Genomic DNA, 23,326 nt, shown 5'->3' on the forward strand with positions numbered 1-23,326 from the left:
TGGGATGAGTACTTGGGCCCACACGGACCAGAGGTGGTTTATTAAGCGTGGAGGAGAGGAAGGGAGAAAAGGGCAGTTGTCCCCCACAGAGAAAAAAAGCCCAGGAGCTCCCGGGTGCTGCCACGGAGCTTTTCTGAGCTCTGACCCCTGCAGCCCCACCCTGTCTTCTTGGAGGGTTGTGGAGTCAATGGACCTTATAGGCCAGGTCCAGGTAGGCAAGGATGAGGCTCTCAACCAGCTAGGTACAGTCCAGGGGTGGGAAGGGAGCCAAGGGTACTGACCCATGAGGCCCTACACAGCAATGGAGCCATCTCGGAAGTCTGTCCTCCCAATGAGGATGTTGACCACAACCGGGTGGCCATCTCGGCACTGCTGTTGAGCGTCACGAAGCACCTCGACCACCTGATCTTTCTCCCGGGAGAGCAGCAAGCCCTGGGCCCCAAGTCCCATGGCTGCCTTGTGATAATCTGAAAGGAGAAGTCCAGTCAGATGGTGGCAGGGACCCAGCCCGCCATGCAGTCAGCCCAGGAGAGGAACGCATGCCCATCCATCCGGGCCTGAAACAGCCTCCCCCCGTCTCCAGCCTGCCCAGGCCCCTCACCGGTGTAAGCCAGGCCACAGGCCACATTGCTGCCCAGACAGGGCACCTGCTCCCGAGAGATCTGGGTCCAGCCAGCATCATTCCCCACCAAGGCAATCACTGGGATCTGCAGGGAGAGGGCGAGGCCAGCCCACAGCCTTCAGTTTCAAGGCTTGGCCAACCAGAGGGCAAAGACAGGGACAGGCAGAAGCAGCTCCCTCCCTATCCCGGCCCATCCTGACAGCTCCCAGGACTCCAAGCCCTCAGCGTCCCTCGGGCAGCCCAGTCACCTTGTGTCTCACAAAGGTGTCAAATTCAATGAGGCTATAGCCAAAGGCTCCATCTCCAAACAGGCACCACACCTGAGCAGGGAACAAGGCTGCTTGAGTACCTCACTACCCAGGACACGGCAGGCCTCCTGCCTCCAGCGCCCTGACTCACCTCGGCATCTGGCCGGCACAGTTTGGCCCCGAGTGCAAATCCTGCACCAACCCCCAGAGTCCCAAAGGCCCCTAGGGAAACCAAGAGCACGTGGGTAGAAAGGGGCCTGGACCGTACAAGCCATCCCAGGCAGAGGCCCTTCCTTACCAGGATCTAGCCAGCGCAGGGGGCCACGGGGTTGCACCAGGTGGGCGGCAGTGCCCACAAAGTCTCCACCATCGACCACCAGAATCGTGTTGTCAGGCAGAATCTCCTCCACAAGCTGCAGTACCCGCACCGGGTTCAGGTGCTGGCCTACAGGCGTCAATGCCTTCTCCCTGCCAGGCAGAGGTGCACATCAGCAGGGCCAGCAGGAGAGCCTGCCGGGAACCCAACCCCCCCCCGCCCCCCGCCGTGTCCACCGCACCCGGCCCCCACCGGAAGGTCTGCTCCTTCTGCCGGTCAGCTTGCCGAAGTTCCTCTGCCCAGTCTGAGGCCCACATCTGGCCCTTCAGGCCCTCCGCCAGCGTCACCACAAAGGAGCCCACGTCTCCTAGGGAAGGAAGAGAAAACAGCTGCAGGGAAGTGGCCTCCTGCCCTCCCAGCACCAAAGGCCCGAGGACAGCAGGAATCCAATAGCAAGAGGAGGCAATAGCAGGAGGCAAGGTGCCAGGCCAGGGATGCTCCTAGAGCAGAAGAGGCAAAACACCCCCCACAGTCTGCCAGAAGCAGGTCGGGGCAGCCAAGGCCAGAGAAATGAAGGTTTAGGAAGCACTAAGTGGGTTAGAAACCCAGGCAGCCTCGTCGCCTGCCTCCTCCTCCTCACACCCTAGATCAGGCAGTGCTGTGAATTCTGCCTTAAAACACATCACGAAAAGCACCTCCATCAGCCAAGCACGCTGCTTTTGAAGTGACCGATAAACAGGCCAGTGATATATACACTTTCCATCATCTCCGTCTTCCAAGTGATCCCACAGAGGCTCAGAGAAGCCGAGTCTCTCATCCCGGTCCATCCCCGCTCCAGGCCTCGTCGTTTCTGCCCCGGCCTGGTTTAACGGGCCCCTGGCCTCCACCTGCCCCCTCCAACTCGCTGCCCACCAGCTGCTACAGTAGACCTTCCCGAGCTTGAATGCAACAGCGCCACTCCTCTGCTTGACACAAGAGCTCCGTGTAGCCTACGCTGCAGCACAATGTCCTTGGGACGACGGGCAGAAGCAGAGCACAAAAAGGCTGTGGGAGCAGACTGAACAGGGAAGGTAGGACAGGACAAAAAAAGCCTCGGAGGCCAAGGAGGCAGGTCTCTGTCCTCCGGGCAGCAAGCAGCATGGGAGGATTTGCAGCCAGGGGCGTGATCACATGCATGTTATTCCCAGGCCTCCCCTCGTACGCACACCCCACCATCTGTTCATCCAGAAGCACCCATCAGTCTGAGAGCCACAGGTATGTCTCCAGCTGACCGGATGCCCGCCGGGGCAGGGTTCAGGCCTTGCTCACAAGCACCCAGCTCAAGCCAGCTGCAGCAGAGGCCAAGAGAAGGACCAGGAAGAGCATGTGTGTGTGAGGGGGTACCGGGCGCTCACCCTGCACGGCTTCCTGGGGCTTCCAGAACATGTCTGAGTTCATCAACATCTCTTTCCGGTTACGGTTGACGATGATGATCTTGCTGCTGCGGCTGAGGACACGGCCGTAAGACAGGCGGAAGTCGCACACGACTCCTGGTGTGGGAAGCGGGGTCTCAGCGGCTGGAGGGCCAGTGTCCCCACTACCTTCCTTCACCCACCATGGCAGAGTAGATGCAAAAGTGACCCCCATTCTTCCTTTCTCCCTGTACCAGCGCCGGCCACAATGACTTCACATCTCCCCACCCCTTGAATCTGGGCTGGCCTCGGCACATGCTTCGGTCAACAGGCTGTGGCAGAATGACGGCAGGCACTTCTGAGACCAGGCTTCAAGAAGCCTTGTGGCTGCCACTGTCTCTCTCTCTTAAAACACCTTGCTCTAACCCTCCTGCCTGTTCTCATCCTCCACCAAGTGAACAAGCCCAGGCTGGCCTGCTGGATGATGAGAAACCCGGAGGAAGATGTAAGGAGGAGTCAGAGGAGTCAGTTAGCCCAGCGGAGGCCATGTGAGCCCAGCCTAAAGTCAGCCAAGCCCAAGGATATGCGCCTGCCCGCCCCGGATCAGCCCAGATGCCTTCTTGCCTCGCCAACTACAGACTCATAAAGGAGTCCCACCAACAGCAGAAAAACTACCGCCTAACCTACAGGTGGAGCTTGAGAAATAAGTACCTTTTTTCAATGTTTGTTTATTTTTGAAAGAGAGAGAGTGCGGGGGAGGGGCAGAGAGACAGGGCGACAGAGGATCCAAAGCGCGTGCTCCAGGCTCCGAGAGCAGAAAGCCCACCGCGGGGCTCAACCTCACAAATGGCGCGATCACGACCTGAGCCGAAGTCGTACACTTAAGCCCACTGAGCCACCCCGGCGCCCCCATAATAAGCGCATTTTAAGTCACTGAGTTTTGGGATGGTTATCACACAACAGCGAACCGATACAACTATTACGCGGTGGCCAGGACTCCCCTTTACACGAAAATGCGCACGCCACACGCGTACATGCTGTGTCCATCCTGCACAGAGCACACACGTGCCAACACTGAATGTGAACAATATAGGTGCCCATTATCTGTGCCTCTTCCTCCATGCAGGGCCGAGCCACGCGGCCCGACTGCGAGCTTGCCAGAACTTCCCTGGCTGGATTTCAAGTACACGGCTGTCCAAACCCGGGCAAGGGGCAAGGGGCAAGGGGCGAGGGGCGGGCCCAAGGTAAGAGGGTGAGTGCTCATGAGGGGAGGGTGCCAGTTAAGTACCTGACTACAAGGGGCAGGGCCACAGGGGGAGCGGGGAGAGGAGCAGGGGCGGGGCCTGCAGGGAGGGAAAGGGGAGAGGGCAGAGGAGGCCGAGGCCCACCTGCCAGGAGGACCACGTCTGCTTTCTTCAGAGCAGCGCTGCGGTTCTGCCGGATGTGGAGGGGGTGGTTGCGGCCCAGCAGTCCTCGTGCCATCCCTCCCAGGAAGCAGGGGATGCCAAGGGTCTCCACGGCAGTCCTGGGGGTCCGGGCAGAGCAGAGGGGAGTGTAGCCAAGGGCATGCCCCCACCCCACAAGGCATCCGGAGACCGGGGACCAGGGATATGACAGCAAGGGCAGGGCTGAGGGTTCTCACCGAAGTCTGTCAGCAGGTGTCGGGGGCAGCAGAGCCTGGCTCCCCAGCACAACAAGGGGCCTTTTGGCTCGGCTCAAGATTTCCACACAGCGCTGAACCTGGGATTAGAGACGGGGCTCAAAGAGCCAACCGTGTGAGTCACCATCAGCCCCAAGATCCAGGCCCCACTACTGACTCAGAGAGAGGCCATCCTGCCAGGTGGGGTTCCTCAGGGAACCAGGGAAGAGAGGCGATTCACCTGCTGGGGGGATGCCTGCGGAATGTCCAGAGGCAGAGGCCCCTCAGGCCGAGGCTCCCAGGCTCCTGCAAAGAGGTTGGCCAGGTGATTCTCTAAGTACCTGCAAAGATGAGAGGAAGAGGCAGTTACCAGGATTAATGACTGGGGTTCTGGGAGCTGAAGGAGGCCGGGGTCGAGGCGGGAAGTGAGACAGGCACAGAAGTAGGTGAGCCACACCCCAGATAGACAAACCCCAGTGGCCGAGTCTCCAGCCGCCTGTTGCTCCTCAGAAGCTTCTGGCGACCACCCAACCTGACACAGACCCTCAGAACCAAGTGACACAGGTGTGGAGTGCCAGGATCAGGGCCACGGCTGCAGAGCGAAACACACAAGGCTCCACGCTTCCTAGCTGTGCGACTGGGCAAGTGACTTAACTTTTCTGAGGTTCCTCCTCTGTAAAATGGAAAAGGGAATCTCTCTCCCAAGGTTTACTATCTATCCATTCAGGATATAAAGCACTTTGCAAAACACTCAATCAGGGAAGGCACTCAAGCCTCTTTCTCCGGCTTCCGACACCTCCTTCTGTCTCCTTACTCGTTGGGTCATAGGGCCCTAACTTCCCATGTGGGCCTCCAGGGCCCTGGAGACACAGAGATAAATCTTGCCCAGCTCTGCGTTCAAGGAACATCCAATCCAGCCAAGAACAAGACATGTAGGTGTCGGCAAAAAGGAGTCGGAACCAGAAGCTTCTGTTTCTCTTTTGAGGAGGAACCAAGAATACAGAGAATGAGAAGAGGCCAAGGAAGAAACCATGGTAAACCCCAACATAGAAAGAAAGGCAAAGGAAGAGCCAGCCCAAAGGGCAGAGTAGGGGCAGCCCAAGAGAGGAGAGGAGAATGGAAGGGGGGAAAGGGGGAGCCAGAACCAGGGAACAAACAGGCTGCTGTCACGGCCACAGAACAAAATTGCTTAAAAGTTCAGCCTACCTCGGGTGCCTGGGTGGCTCAGTCAGTTAAGTGTCTGACTCTTGATCTTGGCTCAGGTCATGATCTCACGGTTGATGAAATCAATCCCTGCATCAGGCTCTGTGCCGACACTGCAGAGCCTGCTTGGGATTCTCTGTCTCCCTCCCTCTCTGCCTCAACCCTGCATGCATGCGCTTCCTTGCTCTCTCACTCTCTCTCAAAATAAATAAATAAACTTTAACAAACAAATAAACAAACAAAATTCAGCCTACCTGGCACGGTCACCAGCCACTTCCTATCTGTTCAGGACCTCTGAATCCCCCTCTGTATTTGTGGTTCCCTAGCCAGGTTGGAGAAAGGATGGGAGACAGCTTGCCTTACACCTGAAAGACACTGGACTCAACCCTATTCTTATCTAAGACAACGGCTAGTTAGTCACTTCAGCATTTTACACTGTCGAAGCGATCTTGTTTTATTCTTCACAGAATCTTCGTCTAGAGAGAAAACCACGCTAGGCTTCTTCATTTTACAGACAGGCAAGCTGCAGTCAAGAAAGGTTTAATCACAACAGGATCGTCAAATTATGACGCTGTCCACCTTAAGCCTGCACAGTCCCCTATGTCAACTGTATTTCCATTAAACTGGCGGGCGGTGGGTGGGGAAGGCTTAATCACTTGCTCAAGGTTAACACAGCTAGTTACTGGCTCGGGATTCAGACCCGTCTCTCTGAACTTTCATTTCATTCCGTGTAGGTGGCACATAGCTCTGTGGATAAAGCATGGGAGGCTCCTCCAGGCTGAATCCTCGTGTGCCATTAACCAGCTGGATGACTTCCTGCCAGTCATTTATCCCCTTTGAGTCCCAGTTACCCACGCTATGAAATGGGTGTAGTAATACCTTACCCTCTTCACTTAGTGTTGTCATAAAAGATATGTGAATAAAGTTCTACCCCCCGAACTGGTCTTCAAGGGACTTCTCGCGTGCCCAGGGCACAGGGGCCTGTCTTGTTCGTGCCAGTCCTGGTACTTGGCACACTGTGGCACTCGCTAAATACATGGAAGGGGCATGGCAGGTAGAAGAGCAAGGACAGGCAAAGGGAAGGGACAGAGGGGAAGGAAGAGGAGAATCGACTCTCCTTCCTGTGCCGCTCTGGCCAGGCCCATCCCAGGGGTGGCCAAAACCGGATACCTCTGCTGGGGATGTGGCCCCACATGGAACCCCTTCCTATCCTCTCCACTGAAAGAAGTCCCCCCTCAACCTTGTAGCTCTTCCAGGAAAACCTTTAAGCTTATTCCTTATTCTGCATCCCACAGCTACCACTCAAAGCCAGGCCACCACTGCCTCTCATCCCAGGGCCGACAACCCCTCCTCCCTGGCTTCCCAGCTTCCACCCAAGCCCACAGTCCGTTCCCCAGCAGCAGTCAGAGGGAACGTGATAAAAACCTGAATCGGGGTGTGCCACACCTCTGCTGTGAACCATATAATGCTTCTCGGCGGATCTCAAAGTAAAAACAAAACCCCAGGTCCTCCCAGTGGCCCCTGCTGGCCGCTCTGAGCTCAACCTCTGCCCCTCTCCCCTTTGCTCACCTGCTGCTGCCACAGAGGCTACTTTGCTTTCCCAACCCACCAAGTTCGCTCCTGCCTCAGAACCTCTGCATATGCTAGTCCCTCCACCTCCAATGCTCTTCCTAAGGCTGGTTCCCCTCAGCTGATATGCAAACCAACGAATGAGTCAAAGGAGAGACAGAGGCTGGCGGGAAGTTACAAAAGAGGGCAGGGGGCTGGAGAGGGCACGGTGGGAGTGAGGCAACTCACCAGGTGACCATTCGAGCCACGAGGCCCTTGGGCGGCTTGGCTGGCACCATCTCCTTCTGGACAATGAAGTAGGGGTACAGCACATCAATGGGAAGCTCTACAAACACTGGGCCTGTGGAGGGGCAGGGAGGATACTGAGCCTGCCATGCCTCCCTGGACCCAGGCCTTAGGGCCTGACCACCGCCCAGCCCCCCCCCCCCACCACCTACCTGGGGTCCCCGACTGGGCAGCCACCATCGCAGCCCTCAGGGTGGGCACGATATCCCGCACCCTCCGCACAGAAGCACAAAACTTGCACAGTGGCCTAAACAGGGCCATCTGATCAATGGCCTGGAGCGCACCCCGGTTCTGGTGGAAACAGAGGAGGCCAGAGAGTCAATACATGAGCCCTTTGAGGCTCCCCGGGACCCCCGCCATCCACCCAAGGGCAGGGCACCTGCAGCAGAGTGCTGGCGGCCCCACCCAGAAGCAGGACTGGAGACTGAGCTATCTGGGCGTTCTTCACTGCAGTCACCGTGTTGGTGAGGCCAGGGCCCGCTGTCACTGCTGCTACGCCCACGGTCCCTGAAATACAGAATCCATCACAGCCCTGCCCACCCTCCCGGCCACCTCTGAAAAAACTCTGCCCTGCAAAGACTTCCCATCCCATTCTCACCAGCCCTCCACCCTCTCTGCTCTGCCCTCACCGGTCAGGCGGGCCACAGCATCGGCGGCAAAGACAGCTGTGACTTCGTGGCGTGTGTCCACCACGCGGATGCCCAACTTCTCACAAGCCACCAGTATCGGGGAAATGTGCCCGCCGACCAGGGTGAAGAGGAACCGCACGCCGTGGGCCCTCAGCACAGCTGCCACATTCTCCCCGCCATGCTGGATGCTCCCCTTGTCCACCTGGGCCCACGGAGGGAGAGGAGCACAATTACCAAGGACCAGGGCAAGAGCGCCAAGGCAGACAGGGAGAGGGCACTCTCACTCCCCCAGGAAGGAGGGCAGGACAGAGTCAGGGGTCAGAGGAACTTTGATATTGGTGAGGCACATATCATACTATACGCAAGGCCCAGAGTAGGGCAGGCCGTCCTTGTACAGCTAAGGGAACCAAGACTTGCCCTGGCAAGATTCAAAGTCCCATAGAACCAAGGCCCTTGAGCGCCCCCTTCTGTTACACTGCCTGTCTCCGGGGACAGTAGGCCAATGAGTGAGAGGAGAGGGAAAGTGGGTCCCCAGAACCCAAAGTAGTTTGGCCAGGGGCCATCTGCTGGGACTCCAGAACTTCCTGCCCTCCAGGACCTAGTGGCAACTGTTGATCCCAGCCGGCTAGGCTTCCTCCCACTCACTGGGCAGGCCCCACTGACAGGCTGCCAGCCACTAAGCACCTGGCAAGGGAGCGGCCTGCTGGCACAGAATATGCTGAGGCTTCTGAGCCTCGGCTTGTTCCCAGCCCCGCACACCAGAGGCCTTTGCCTTAAATCTCCAGAAATCCTCAAGGCCAGTGACCTTGCTCCCGTTGCTATTGGGAGGGGAAGGGGTGGACTCCTGAGGGAGGAGCCAAGCAGTTCAGGGTGAGATCCATGGGGTCAACTGTTCCCCAAAAGGCCACCTATGACAAGTTACCACACAAACTCTCTGAGCCTCAGTTTTCTCTTGTGGAAAATGAGTACAGAAACAAAAGCACCTCTAGGGGACGCGTTGAGAAGTACATGACATCTCTCACAGCTACCCCTTCTGGTGCTATCTGTGGCCCACTGATCACGTCGGGTTTAGGGAGCTGCGCTCAGTGAAAAGGGCTCTTGGCCTCTGGGGAAGGAGTAGGCGGGGCGCTGAGTACCCAGCAGCTACCGCCCGATTTATCTCTGCCTGGAGGCAAAGTCCAGGGACCTGTCTGCAGACTGCCGAAGCGTTAAGGGCCGTAGACAGAATTTCCCAACCGAGACCCCTAGATTAGTCGGCCCTCACTTTCTCCTGTAAAATAAGTGAGCTAGGAGTGCCAGGAGCTCCTTCCTTCTTTGGCTGCCCCCAGCCCGCCGCTGACCTACGCCCCCTCACCTTGTGCATCAACTGATAGAAGAGCCCCAGGCGGTGCGCGCAGCCCAGCAGGGCGGCCACTAGCGTCCCGCAGGCCAAGAGCAGGAAAGAGGGGAAGAAGCTCCCAGCAGGGGCGGCGGCCGTGAGGGTCTCCATGACTCGCCACCTGAAAGAGAAAGGACAGTGCCAGCAGCTAGGCGCAGCGATCTTTTCCGGAAGAAGCTTCCCCGGCCACAAGGCTCCCGGGCCACGCCTCTTCTCGCCAGTTTCGGCGCCGCCACGCCACCTACGCGGTTAGGCTCTGGGCGAGGCCACGCCTCTTGGGGGCCAGGCCACGCCTCCCGCGGCGCCAGCCCCCCTTCCTTACGTCACCACCAGCACCAAAAATTGGCCACCACAGGCAGTTTTGGCCTCAAAATAGTGCTTCACACTTACCTGTTTCTCAAAGAATAGATGGGAAGCCCCGCCTCTTTTACACCTGGGTCCAAATCTCAGCCCCAATGGTGAGCCCGCCCACCCCAAGTCTACACCACCTAGAAGGACGAGGCCACGCCCCCAAGCTAGCGGGCGCGCCCATCCCTTAAAGCTAGACCTCTGCCCTCTGCGAGCGCCCGAGCCTGCCACCCGCCCCTGGCCGTGGGTCAAGGTCACATCGCAACAGGAGGCTTCTCTGACCCCCAGGATACTTCGGCCTTCACCTACGGGAAATGGCGCTGCCTCCAGAGGAATTCGGTGCCCTTCATGTCACGTGACCCAAACGCGCGGCTTGAGGGGGCCGGGCTCCGAGCCTGCAGCCTTGTCCCTTTCTCTCACTTGGGTCTGCGGCGCCCCGTAGTCCGGCCTGAGACGCACGCGCAAAGCTGTAACCACGCTCTGGGTTACAAGCATCTCCTATAAAAGCCCCGTCCCTACAGGCCGCCTCAGCACAAGTCCCGCCCTCCCCCTCCTCTCATTGGCTCGCACTGCAGGCCTAACCCCTTTCTTTACATGAGACCACGCCCCTTGGCATTTTGTATAAGCCGCGACCGTGGGGAGCCGGCTTTCCACGGCCTGCCGTTGGCCCCCACGTTTCTGTCCGTAGCGTTCGGGCCTTCCAGCCAGCCAGCTTTCACACCAGCCGTGCCGAATGCCACTCAGGTCGGCCAGACCGGGACGTCACACGTCGCTCCCCAGATCCACCCTCTGCAACCACATCCCAAACAAGCCCGCCCCTCGCCCTTGCACAGGCCCCGCCTCCCATCCCACCAGAACCCTGCAAGGGCAGAGCTTCGCCCCCTAGCTCGTAGGCTCGCCTCTGCGGTTGGCCCCACCCCCGCAGGCCCCGCCTTCTTTCCCAGACCTTGAGGAGTTTCTGCCCCGAGTGCAAGCAAGGGAGGAGACGCTTCGACGCCGGTGGTCCTTGGCTCCAGCCATCTGGCCTCTAGAGAATGATCTCTCCACCAGCGAGGGGGAAGTAATTCTGGTACTGAGCACCCTGCTTCCTTCCAAAACAAATCCAGTTGTTTCTCGGCCTTTTAGCTAAGATCAAGTGTAGTAACTGTTGTCAGATAAACATCAGACACGTCCCCTATCCGAGGGTAATATATTAAATGGATTTTTGGAGCAGGGAGTTGGAATAGGAGCTTGCTCCGCCCACTTCACCCATCCACGTGGTACTGCAGTACATCCAGGAACACTGCACCGCCTGTGGGGGGGGGGGGGAGAAGATAAAGATTGTACCATGTTAACATTGGCCCTCATCCCTTGTCAACTTCAGGGATTTCCCTCTGAGGATTACACCCTGTTGTTAATTTTGTCTTATGTTGAAATCATTCCTACTTTTCATGTCACCCATTAAAAGAAAGAAAAGAAAAGGAAACCCCTTTGCCCCACATTTTCCACTTATTACTGTCCCTTTGCACTTTAAAAAAAAAAATGTTTTAATGTTTATTTACTTTTGAGAGAGAGAGAGAGAGGGAGAGGAGCAGAGAGAGAGGGAGATACAGAATCCCAAGCAGGCTCCAGGCTCTGAGCTGTCAGCACAGAGCCCAACACGGGGCTTGAACTCACAAACTGTGAGATCATGACCTGAGCTGAAATCGGACGCTTAACCCACTGAGCCACCAGGCGCCCCCGCCTTTGCATTTCTTTTTAGCAAAATTCCTCCAGTGAGTTATCTACATCTGCTATCTCCATAAGACCTCCATCTATTCCCTCTTCAACCCACTCCAGCCAGACTCCTCCCCGCCACCCCATGAGAGCTGTTCAGGAGTATTCCAAGAGTCTCCAAACCCCTCCCTCTCCCTCCTGGCTCTCATCTACCAGCTCAACCCCACTCTCCCTGTATATAATTAACAGGATAAAATACAAACTTCCTAGACAGGCCTTCCAGTTGCAATTAAATTCCGAAAGCCAATAATGAAACAGTGATCATTTTTGTTAAGCACTTATTACATATAAGGGCTTGTTCCATACTCTTGGCATTAACTCATTTAATCCTCACAACAGCCCTGTAACGTAGTTTATGTTATTAATCTCTCCATTTACAGGTGAGGAAACTGAAACACAGAGAGGTTAAGGAACTTGCTCAAGGTCACACAGCTTGTAAGTGATAGAGGCACAATGTGAACTCCAGCCGTGCTGCCCCCAGACTGGGAGGACCTCAAGAACAGGTACTGTGCTTCAGCCACATGGCTTCCCCATGCTTGTCACAGGGTATAGCATTTGGGGACCACTCAGACACCCTTGCACTTAACATTGGATTTTATTCTAAGTGAATTGAAAGGCCAGAGAGGATTTTGAACAGCCTAAGTCACACCAAACCTGCACACAATTTTTCAGAGGGGCTTTATTGGTAATAGCCAAAAGCTAGGAAAAAACCAAATGTCCCTTGTGAAAATCAGTAGAATGAAACCTCATTTAAAATGGAGCTGGGAGGGGCGCCTGGGTGGCGCAGTCGGTTAAGCGTCCGACTTCAGCCAGGTCACGATCTCGCGGTCCGTGAGTTCGAGCCCCGCGTCGGGCTCTGGGCTGATGGCTCAGAGCCTGGAGCCTGTTTCCGATTCTGTGTCTCCCTCTCTCTGCCCCTCCCCCGTTCATGCTCTGTCTCTCTCTGTCCCAAAAATAAATAAACGTTGAAAAAAAAAAAATTAAAAAAAAAAAAATGGAGCTGGGAGGCCAGAAGGGGAGCTCACACACCCTACCACTCACCATCAACTGTAAACTAAGCAGCGAGGGACTTACCTTGCAAGTCTTGAGAACAAATACCACTGAACTACTCCAGCAGAAGGAAGAAAGGTCTTTCTCCTCCCCCAGCAACAGCCCGACCAAGGAGAGACTGTGAACCCACAGCCAACGAAGAAGCCACTATACTTTGAACTCCCAGTTTACTCCAATGGACTTTTGGTTTATAGCAGCTCCTCCCAACCTTCCCTTTTCCTCTCTAAAGAACTTTCCTTGCCCATGTGCCTCAGATTTGCCTGTAGATTGCGGTGGCCTAGGTATCATGAATTGTAATTTTCTGGTCTTCCTGAATAAGCCCATTTTTGCCGATAAATAACTGACAGTTTTATTTTATTTTTTTAAGTGTATTCATTTATTTTGAGAGAGAGAGAGAGTGAGCGAGCAGGGGAGAGGCAGAGAGAGAGGGGAAGGAAGAGAATCCCAAGCAGGTTCCACACTGTCAGCGTGGAGCCCGAAGTAGGGCTTGAACTCATGAAATGTGAGATCATCAACAGCCGAAATCAAGAGTCAGATGCTTAGTCGACTGAGGCACCTGGGGCCCCCAAGTGACAGTTTTGTTTTTAAGGTTAATGCCTTCAATAGGTGAGTGGTTAAACGGTGATCCACCCATATACCATGGAACACAACTCAGCAATAGAAGGCAAGCTACTGAAACACACAACGACTTAGATGAATCTCAAAATAATTATGCTCAGAGAACAGCTGTGTGGTTGCCAGAAGTTGGGGTGGGAGGAGGGAATTCTCTCTCTTTCTCAAGAATAAATAAACATTAAATTTTTAGGGGCGCCTGGGTGGCGCAGTCGGTTGAGCGTCCGACTTCAGCCAGGTCACGATCTCGCGGTCCGGGAGTTCGAGCCCCGCGTCAGGCTCTGGGCTGATGGCTCAGAGCCTGGAGCCTGTTTCCGATTCTGTGTCTCCCTCTCTCTCTGCCCCTCCCCCGTTCATGCTCTGTCTCTCTCTGTCCCAAAAATAAATAAACGTTGAAAAAAAAAATTAAAAAAAAACATTAAATTTTTAATAAATAAGTAAATAAAAGTTCTCATCGCAAGGAAAAAAATTGTAATTCTGTGAGGTGATGGATATTACCTTACTGTGGTCGTCATTTTGCAATATATAGGTATATCAAATCCTTAGTCGTGGACCTTTAAGTACAATGGTATATGTCAATTTTACCTCAAAAACAAACAGGCTGGGGGAGAGTATTCTCTATCCACAAGCTAAACACGCATCCAAAATTATGCTGAGTGAAGGAAGTCAGTCTCAAAAGGTTACATACTATATGATTCCATTGATACAATATTCTGTAAGTGACAAAACCAGAGGACAGATGAGTGGTTTCTGGGGACTAGGGGAGGATGTGACTATAAAGAGGGTCACACAAGGGAGTTTTCTGGGATGGTGTGCTGTACCTGGATGACGACGGTAGTGGCATGTGTTAAAATTCATTGACCTCGGGGCGCCTGGGTGGCGCAGTCGGTTAAGCGTCCGACTTCAGCCAGGTCACGATCTCGCGGTCTGTGAGTTCGAGCCCCGCGTCGGGCTCTGGGCTGATGGCTCAGAGCCTGGAGCCTGTTTCCGATTCTGTGTCTCCCTCTCTCTCTGCCCCTCCCCCGTTCATGCTCTGTCTCTCTCTGTCCCAAAAATAAATAAACGTTGAAAAAAAAAAATAAAAATAAAAAAAATTCATTGACTTGTACACTAAAAAAAAAATCTATTTTAATATATCATACTTTTAAGTTACACATATAATTGCATACACATGCGTGTATAGAGAGAGATATACACACACAATGTAAACAGTTTTTTTAAGATACATTAGCAGGGGCACCTAGGAGGCTCAGTTGGTTAAGTGTCTGATTTTTTTTTTTAATTTTTTAAATTTGTTTTAATTTTTTAAATTTACATTCAAATTAGTTAGCATGTAGTGCAACAATGATTTCAGGAGTAGATTCTTTAATGCCTCTTACCCATGTAGCCCATCCCCCATCCCACAACCCCTCCAGTAACCCTCTGTTCTCCATATTTATGAGTCTCTCATGTTTCATCCCTCTCCCTGTTTTTATATTATTTTTGCTTCCCTTCCGTTGTGTTCATCTGTTCTGTGTCTTAAAGTCCTCATATGAGTGAAGTCATGATATTGGTCTTTCTCTGACTGACTAATTTCACTTAGCATCATACCCCCCAGTTCCATCCACGTAGTTGCAAATGGCAAGATTTCATTCTTTTGATTGCAGAGTAATACTCCCTTGTATATAAATACCACATCTTCTTTATCCATTCATCCATCGAGGGACATTTGGGCTCTTTCCATACTTTGGCTATTGTCAGTAGCACTGCTATAAACATTGGGGTGCATGTGCCCCTTTGAATTTTTTTTTTCAACGTTTATTTATTTTTGGGACAGAGAGAGACAGAGCATGAATGGGGGAGGTGCAGAGAGAGAGGGAGACACAGAATCGGAAACAGGCTCCAGGCTCCGAGCTATCAGCCCAGAGCCTGACGCGGGGCTCGAACTCACGGAGCGCGAGATCGTGACCTGGCTGAAGTCGGACGCTTAACCGACTGTGCCACCCAGGCACCCCGCATGTGCCCCTTTGAAAAGCACACCTGTATCCCGTGGATAAATGCCTAGTAGTGCAATTGCTGGGTCATAGGATAGTTCTATTTTTCGTTTTTTGAGGAACCACCATACTGTTTTCCAGAGTGGCCGCACCAGCTTGCCTTCCCAAAGTGTCTGACTCTTGATTTCAGCTCAGGTCATGATTCCAGGGTCATGGGATCCAGCCCCACATCCGGAGCCTGCCTGGGATTCTCTCTCTCTCTCTCTCTCTCTCTCTCTCTCTCTCCCTCTGCCCCTCTCTCTGGTTTGTGCGTGCTCGCTCTCTCTCTAAAACTAAAAGAAAAATTTTTTTAAGATACACTAGCAGAAATAAGACTAAGAAAAACAAATACCATCTGATTTCACTTATATGTGAAATCTACAAAAAAGAAGAAGGAGAAGGAGAAGAAATAGACAAAAAGCAGAATCCGCCATATAAATAAACCGAGAGTTGCTAGAGGGAAGGGGGATAGGAGGATGGACAAAATGGGTGGAGGGGAGTGGGGGATACAGGCTTCCAGTTATGGGATGTGTAAACCACGAGAATAAAAGGCACAGCGTAGGGAACACAGTCAATGATATTGTAACAGTGTCATGTGATGATAGCAGCTACCCTGACGTGAGGACAGCATGAGGTATGGAGATGTGGAATCACTAGACTGAACACGAACATAATATTGCATGTCAACCATCCTCAAATTTTAAAAAAATTAACTAAAGATCCACTAGCATCAAGAAATGTACCAATTTCTTGAAGTAACCGGTAGCCTTGAAAAAGAATTAGGAGAAGGAATAGGTTCCTACCTGTGCGGCGCAAAGTTTTCTTGAACACCACATGCAGGAAATATTACTGTTAGACGCTTCACCTTTGGGGAAGCAGTCAGTGACCTTGCCAGGCCTTCATATTCTCATCAAGCCTCATTTATGAGTTCCAGAGACAACATAGGGTCTGAAAATGGCAAAGAGAGATCATCAGTTCAACTGCTGCATGTAATGACCTCCAAGAGAAGGAGAAGGGAAGGGACCCTCCCATGTCTCCAAGAGTGGTTCACAGGTAAACGGGTCCCGATCTCCAGATCCTGGTTCAGTGGCCAGTGTTTCTAAATGCTCACACATAAAATGAACAAATCAGGAGACTCTAGATGCTGGCGAGGATGTGGAGAAACGAGAACCCTCTTGCACTGTTGGTGGGAATGCAAACTGGTGCAGCCGCTCTGGAAAACAGTGTGAAGTTTCCTCAAAAAATTAAAAATAGACCTACCCTATGACCCAGCAATAGCACTGCTAGGAATTTACCCAAGGGATACAGGGGTGCTGATGCATAGGGGCACTTGTACCCCAGTGTTTAGAGCAGCACTTTCAACAAGAGCCAAATGATAGAAAGAGCCTAAATGTCCATCAACTGACGAATGGTTAAAGAAATCGTGGTTTAGGGCACCTGGGTGGCTCAGTCGGTTGAGCGTCCGACTTCGGCTTAGGTCACGATCTCACGGTCCGTGAGTTCGAGCCCCGCGTCAGGCTCTGGGCTGATGGCTCAGAGCCTGGAGCCTGCTTCCGATTCTGTGTCTCCCTCTCTCTCTGCCCCTCCCCCATTCATGCTCTGTCTCTCTCTGTCTCAAAAATAAACAAATGTTAAAAAAAAAAAAAAAAGAAATCGTGGTTTATACACACAATGGAATCCTACTTGGCAGTGAGAAAGAATGAAATATGGCCTTTTGTAGCAACGTGGGTGGAACTGGAGAGTGTTACGCTAAGTGAAATAAGTCATACAGAGAAAGACAGATACCATATGTTTTCACTCTTACGTGGATCCTGAGAAACTTAACAGAAGACCGTGGGGAGAGGGGAAGAGAAAAAAAAAAAGTTAGAGAGGGAGGAAACCAAATCATAAGAGACTCTAAAAAACTGAGAATAAACTGAGGGTTGATGGGAAGGTGGGAGGGAGGGGAGGGTGGGTGATGGGCATTGAGGAGGGCATCTGTTGGGATGACGACTGGGTGTTGTATGGAAACCAATTTGCCAATAAATTTTTTATAAATAAATAAATAAATAAATAAATAAATAAATAAATAAAATGCTCATACCGCCTTTGAGAAGGAGCTCGAGGTACCCAGAGCTCCTTCCAAATTGCTGTAAGCCCTTCCTTGCTTCCACCTGCTTGAGCCAAAGACGGCACCCCCTGGGGCCTCCAGCCATTCCCAGGAGGTACAAGTCATACCCGGCTCCGAGCCCCCTCTAAATGCCTAAAAATGAGGGCCGGACCCACATTTCCATCCACCCAAGCAGAGAAATGAAAGCCAGTCAGTCCTCAAGGCTGGAGAAAATAAAGTCCACAGAAACCACAAAAATAGGCATACCTCCAAGGTATCGCAGATTTAGTTCCAGACCACCACGATAAAGCAAGTCAAATGAATGTTCTCATTTCCCAGGGGGTATCAAAGTTGTGCTTACACTATAGTGTAGTCTGTTACGTGCGCAATAGCATCGTGTCTGAAATAACAAATGCACATACCTTAGTTGAAAAAAGACTTTATCCCTGGGCACCTGGGTGGCTCAATCAGTTAAGCATCCAACTCTTGATTTCGGCCCAGATCGTGACCTCAGTCATGAGACTGAGCCCCACGCCGGCCCTGCACAACCAGGCGTGAAGCCTGCTTGAGATTCTCTCTCCCTCCCTCTCTTTCTCCTCTTTCTAATATATATATGTATGTGTATATATATATATATATATATATATATAATATTTTATTGCTAAAAAATGCTAACCGTCATCTGAGCCTTCTGCGAGTCGTAATCTTTTTGCTGGTGGAGGGTCCTGCCTCCACGTGACGGCTGCTGACTGATCAGGGTGGTGGTCGCTCAAGGCTGGGGTGGCTGTGGCAGTGTCTTAAATAAGACAGTAGTAAAGTTCGCTGCATCGAAGGAGCCCTCCTTTCTCGAGCGGCTTCTCTGCAGCATGCGATGCTGTTTGGTGGCGTTTCACCCACGGTGGGACTTCTCTCAGAATTGGAGTCCGTCCCCTCAAATCCCGCTGCTGCCGCCCCCTCCACTCTGCCTCTGTGACGTTCTGAACCCTGTGTCGTCGTTCCAACAGTCTTCACGGCATCTTCACCAGGAGCAGATTGCAGCTCAAGAAGCCTGCTTTCCTCGTCCGTTAGAAGCAACTCCTCTTCCGTTCAAGTTTTGTCACGAGATCGGAGCACTGCAGGCCTGTTGTCTTCAGGCTCCACTTCGGATTCTAGTTCTCTTGCTCTTCCCAGCACACCTGCAGTCACTGCCTCCACTGAAGTCTTGAACCCTCAGAGTCATCTGTGAGGGCTGGGATCCACTTCTTCCGAACTCCTGGTCACGTTGACATTTTGACCTCTTCCCATGAATCACAGATATCCTTAATGGCATGTAGAATGGTGAATCCTTTCCAGAAGGTTTCCAATTTACTTTGCCCAGATCCATCAGGGAAATCACTATGTAGCTAGCTATAGCTTTACAAAATGTATTTCCTTTAGGGCATCTGGGTGGCTCAGTCGGTTAAGTGTCTGACTTCAGCTCAGGTCATGATCTCCCAGTTCATGGGTTCAAGCCCCACGTCAGGCTCTGTGCTGACAGCTCAGAGCCTGGAACCTGCTTCGGATTCTGTGTCTCCCTCTCTCTCTGCCCCTCTCCCATTCACACTCTCTCTCTCTCTCTCTCTCTCAAAAATAAATAAACATTAAAAAATCAAAACATATTTTTTTTTTTATTTTAGAGAGAGATAGAGTATGAGTTGGGGAGAGGGGCAGAGAGAGAGAGAATCTTAAGCAGGCTCCACGCCTAGCATGGAGTCCGATGTGGGGCTCGATCCCACGACCCTGGGATCGTGACCTGAGCCAAAGTCAGGAGTTGGACACTCAACTGACTGAGCCACCCAGGTGCCCCAAAATGTATTTCTTAAAGAATAAGCTTAAAAGTCAAAATTACTCCTTAATCCATGGACTGCAGAATGGATACTGTGATTGCAAGCCTGAAAACAACATTAAACTTACTTTACGTCTCCATCAGTGCTCTTGGGTGACCATGCACATTGTCAACGTGCAGTCTTATTTTGAAAAGAATTTCTTGCTTGCTTGCTTTCTTGCTTTCTCTCTCTCTCTCTCTCTCTCTAGCAGTAGATCTCAACAGTAGATTTAAAATATTTAATAAACCATGCTGTAAACAGATAAGCTATCATCTGGGCTTTATCGTTCCACATATAGAGCATAGACAGTCAATTCAGCCTACTTCTTAAGGGCCCTAGGACTTTTGCAATGGCAAATAAGCATTGACTTCAGCTGCATTAGCCCCTAACAAGAGAGTCACCCTGTCCTCTGAAGCTTCGAAGGCAGCCATTGACCTCTCCTCTCTAGCTCTGAAAGTCCTGGATGGCGTCCTCTTCCAATCAGAAGACTGGTCTCCACGGACAACCTGCTGTTTAGACTGCAACCACCTTCGCGAATGATCTCGGCTAGATCTTCTGGATCACTTGCTGCAGCTTCTGCGTCTGCACCTGCCGCTTCGCCTTGCGCTGCCGCGTCAGGGGCGATGGCGTCTTTCCTGGAACCTCGTGACCCGACGTGTGTCTGCTGGCCTCCAACGTGAGAGCTTCCTCACCTCTCTCGGCCTTTGTAGAATTACAGGGTTAGGGCCTTGTTCCGGACGAGGCTTCGGTTTAAGGGAACGTCGTGGTGCTTTGACCTTCTATCCAGACCTCAGACTTTCTCCACATCAGCAGTAACACAGTTTTGCTTTCTTATCGCTCATGTTTGTTCACCGAAGGAGCACTTTTGTTTTAATGTTTATTTATTTTTGAGAGAGAGAGACACACACAGAGTGCGAGCAGGGGAAGGGCAGGGAGAGAAGGAGACCCAGAATCCGAATCAGGCTCCAGGCTCTGAGCTGTCAGCACAGAGCCCAGTGCGGGGCTCCAACCCATGAACCGTGAGATCATGACCTGAGCTGAAGTCAGACGCTTAACCGACTGAGCCACCCAGGCGCCCCACATCCCACATTTCTTTCAGATTATTTGTAATCTCTCGGTTTCCCAGGGTCCTCCCAGTGGTCAAAGCTGCTAAGGGCACGTACCACTTGGGACTGAAACCCGGGTGGCTCTTCAGTAGCCATGGGATATGGGGCCAATCTTTTTAAACTCTTGGACCCTTCATGTTACTCATCGGTATAATGGAAATAATAATCTTGCTTCATGGAAGGATACAATTAATGTGTTGCTACGTGTCTGCCAGAATTTATTCTCAGTTTCCTCCTTTAAAAATCGAACTCCTGGGGTGCCTGGGTGGCTCAGTCAGTTAAGCGTCCGACTTCGGCTCAGGTCATGATCTCGCAGTTCATGGGTTCAAGACCTGCGTCGGGCTCTGTGCTGACAGCTCAGAGCCTGGAGTCTGCTTCAGATTCTGTGTCTCCCTCTCCCTCTGCCCCTCCTCTGCTCACACTCCATCTCTCTCTGTCTCTCAATAATAAATAAACGTGAAAAAAAATTTTTTTTTTAATCGAACTCCTAAAGGGCGCCTGGCTGGCTCAGTCGGTAGAGCATGTGACTCTTGATCTAGGGGTCATAAATTCAAGCCCTATGTTAGGTGTAGAGCTTACTTAAAAAAAAAAAAAAAAAAGTTCAGGGTGCCTGTGTGGCTCAGTTGGTTAAGCATCCAACTTCAGTTCAGGTCATGATCTCGCGGTTTGTGAGTTCGAGCCCCGCATCGGGCTCTGTGCTGATGGCTCAGAGCCTGGATCCTGCTTCGGATTCTGTGTCTCCCTCTCTCTCTGCCCCTCCCCTGCTCACACGCTGTCTCTTTCTCTCAAAAATAAATAAACATTGGGGGAAAAATTAAAAAAAAAAAAAAAGAACTCCCAGGATGTGGCCCAGCACATGGCAATCCATCTAAAAACCCTGTATTGGGGCGCCTGGGTGGCGCAGTCGGTTAAGCGTCCGACTTCAGCCAGGTCACGATCTCGCGGTCCGTGAGTTCGAGCCCCGCGTCAGGCTCTGGGCTGATGGCTCGGAGCCTGGAGCCTGTTTCCGATTCTGTGTCTCCCTCTCTCTCTGACCCTCCCCCGTTCATGCTCTGTCTCTCTCTGTCTCAAAAATAAATAAAAACTTAAAAAAAAAAATTTTTTTAAACCCTGTATTCCAGATGCTGCAGTGTGGGTCATAGTTCCGGCCAAGAGAACGTGAAGAGATGTGATGATGACTACATCCACACTGTGCCCTTAAAAGGAAAGGGCATGTGCTCCTTAGAGCCTAACACCCCTTCCTGTAGCCTGGGATGTAGACACAATGGTCGGAGGTTAAGACGTTACTTTGGACCCAGGGACCGAAGACACGGCTTATAAGGAAAACAGAGTCACTTTACCAGCCCCAAACCGACTTCCACCTCTAGACGGCTACATGAGCAAGACGTAACTTCTGTCGGGTTTCAGTTGCTGCGTTTTTGGGGTCTCTCTGTTACAGTAGTTCATACTGAACAATAACTAACGTAAACATTAATGCCAGAAATGGGGTTCTGCCGTAATAAAAACCCAAACTCTGAGGCATTACCTTAGCCATCAGGTAACAGATCATGAGGACACAGACGCACGGTGGGACATTGGTGACCTGTGTTATGTTAGAGCAAACCATCTGGGAAAACTGTGACGTCTTGCATGACAGACAGGAGAAGCCAGACTATTTGTGTGTGTTTCCTACTTCCTGCCACTGTTAATAGAAACAGACATGTGCTGGGGTAAGCCAGGATGGAAGGGACTCTAATAACATGAAGGCAGTCTCTCTCCATGCAGGTTATGATTTAAATTGACTGAGTGTGGTAATTTGGGGCCTCCCCGGGAAGCAGTGATACCAGGTGGCTCTGAGGAGACAGTTCCAGCAAGATATTGGCCCTTGCTCAACAGCCTGAAGAAAACGCCAAGGCCCAAGGCAAGAGGGCAGCATTTGGGTTTAAGAACGCTATCAGATGGGGGCGCCTGCCTGGCTCAGTCAGTTAATCGTCCAACTCTTGATTTCGGCTCAAGTCATGATCTCCCCATTCATGAGTTCGAGCCCCAAATCGGGCTCCGTGCTAACAGCTCAGAGCCTGGAGCCTGCTTCAGATTCTGTGTCTCCCTCTCCCTCTGTTCCTCCCCTGCTCACGCTCTATCTCTCTCTCAAAAATAAACATTAAAAAAAAAAAAAAAAGGCTGGGGCGCCTGGGTGGCGCAGTCGGTTAAGCGTCCGACTTCAGCCAGGCCACGGTCTCGCGGTCCGCGAGTTCGAGCCCCGCGTCGGGCTCTGGGCTGATGGCTCAGAGCCTGGAGCCTGTTTCCGATTCTGTGTCTCCCTCTTTCTCTGCCCCTCCCCCGTTCATGCTCTGTCTCTCTCTGTCCCAAAAATAAATAAACGTTGAAAAAAAAAAAATTAAAAAAAAAAAAAAGGCTAAGGCAGTCAATTTTATGTCCAGTGTATTTCACCACAATGAAAGAAATGGCGGGGAGAAACTGTGTCCAGGGAAATCTTTGGCTGTACCTGCTTGTACTTGGAGCTGCCTGGACACACGAAGCTGGGGCGCCAGCTAAATATTTTAGAGAAACTGTAAGATAAAAGACTGTTGACTGATTGGCTTATAAAGCAATGCCCCAAGGTTGTACCCTAAGGTCCCCCAAACCATAGCCGCAGGGCATGAAATGAGAAAGCTCCAGAAGTGGTGATGAGGGCCAGAGGTCAGCGAGGAGCCTCACACAGGGCGGAGCCCAGGACCAGGGAAGACAAGGGACCGAGAACTGGCAAGCGGAGGAGTCTCACAAGCCCCGCCCAACAAGAATGCTAAGTTGCTAATTTCAGTGAGGTCTGTGTGTCTCCCGTGCTTCTGCTGAAGCTTTGTCGTCGTCGTCGTTGTCTTCGTCTTCGTTGTTCACTGCGGTTGCAACATTTATCCCACATCTAAACTGGGTTTTTCTTTTTTTTTTAAATTTTTTTTTTTTCAGCGTTTATTTATTTTGGGGACAGAGAGAGACAGAGCATGAACGGGGGAGGGGCAGAGAGAGAGGGAGACACAGAATCGGAAACAGGCTCCAGGCTCTGAGCCATCAGCCCAGAGCCTGACGCGGGGCTCGAACTCACGGACCGCGAGCTCGTGACCTGGCTGAAGTCGGACGCTCAACCGACTGCGCCACCCAGGCGCCCCTAAACTGGGTTTTTCTTAAGTTCCTAAGTCGCCGGAACACGAGAAGCCACTACAGGGCTTGAAAGACCCCTCCTATTTCAAACACTG

At 52.2% G+C, this 23,326-nt stretch overlaps 1 protein-coding gene, 1 long non-coding RNA gene and 1 other non-coding gene across 4 annotated transcripts; 2 read left to right on the top strand and 1 right to left on the bottom strand.

Annotated features, from left to right (window-relative positions):
- Positions 1 to 5: 5 nt before the first annotated feature.
- ILVBL (ilvB acetolactate synthase like) lies at positions 6 to 10,125 on the bottom strand. Of its 2 annotated transcripts, none has more exons than XM_045492320.1 (16): positions 9,938 to 10,125; positions 9,257 to 9,401; positions 7,903 to 8,104; positions 7,653 to 7,780; positions 7,426 to 7,564; positions 7,217 to 7,328; positions 4,458 to 4,557; positions 4,220 to 4,317; positions 3,966 to 4,102; positions 2,581 to 2,715; positions 1,439 to 1,553; positions 1,169 to 1,338; positions 1,022 to 1,092; positions 871 to 942; positions 602 to 707; positions 6 to 467 (listed from the first exon to the last, which is right to left on the bottom strand). In XM_045492320.1, the coding sequence occupies exons 1-16, from the start codon at positions 9,976 to 9,978 to the stop codon at positions 292 to 294; spliced, it is 1,947 nt and encodes a 648-aa protein (XP_045348276.1). In that variant the 5' UTR covers positions 9,979 to 10,125; the 3' UTR covers positions 6 to 291. The 2 variants fall into 2 exon arrangements, with proteins under 2 accessions (XP_045348276.1, XP_045348278.1); XM_045492322.1 differs by lacking the exon at positions 9,938 to 10,125 and adding an exon at positions 9,671 to 9,927.
- A 454-nt stretch (positions 10,126 to 10,579) lies between these two features.
- LOC123605445 lies at positions 10,580 to 22,122 on the top strand. Its single transcript, XR_006715767.1, has 3 exons — positions 10,580 to 10,697; positions 11,764 to 11,886; positions 21,861 to 22,122. It is a non-coding gene; the product is annotated as an uncharacterized LOC123605445 (long non-coding RNA).
- Positions 10,734 to 10,921, top strand: LOC123607811. Its single transcript, XR_006716948.1, has one exon. It is a non-coding gene; the product is annotated as a U2 spliceosomal RNA (small nuclear RNA).
- Positions 22,123 to 23,326: the final 1,204 nt, after the last annotated feature.

This window comes from Leopardus geoffroyi, chromosome A2 (genome assembly GCF_018350155.1).
Source record: "Leopardus geoffroyi isolate Oge1 chromosome A2, O.geoffroyi_Oge1_pat1.0, whole genome shotgun sequence".
NCBI lineage: Eukaryota > Metazoa > Chordata > Mammalia > Carnivora > Felidae > Leopardus > Leopardus geoffroyi.

Excerpts from the sequence above, each read along its gene's own strand:
- ILVBL (XM_045492320.1), bottom strand. The coding sequence starts at position 9,978 with ATGAAGGGCACCGAATTCCTCTGGAGGCAGCGCCATTTCCC. Across the intron at positions 4,103-4,219 it reads ACACCTGCTGACAGACTTCG|GACTGCCGTGGAGACCCTTG; the intron begins GTGAGAACCCTC and ends CCGGACCCCCAG. Across the intron at positions 1,554-2,580 it reads GCCCCAGGAAGCCGTGCAGG|GAGACGTGGGCTCCTTTGTG; the intron begins GTGAGCGCCCGG and ends TTCCTTCCCTAG.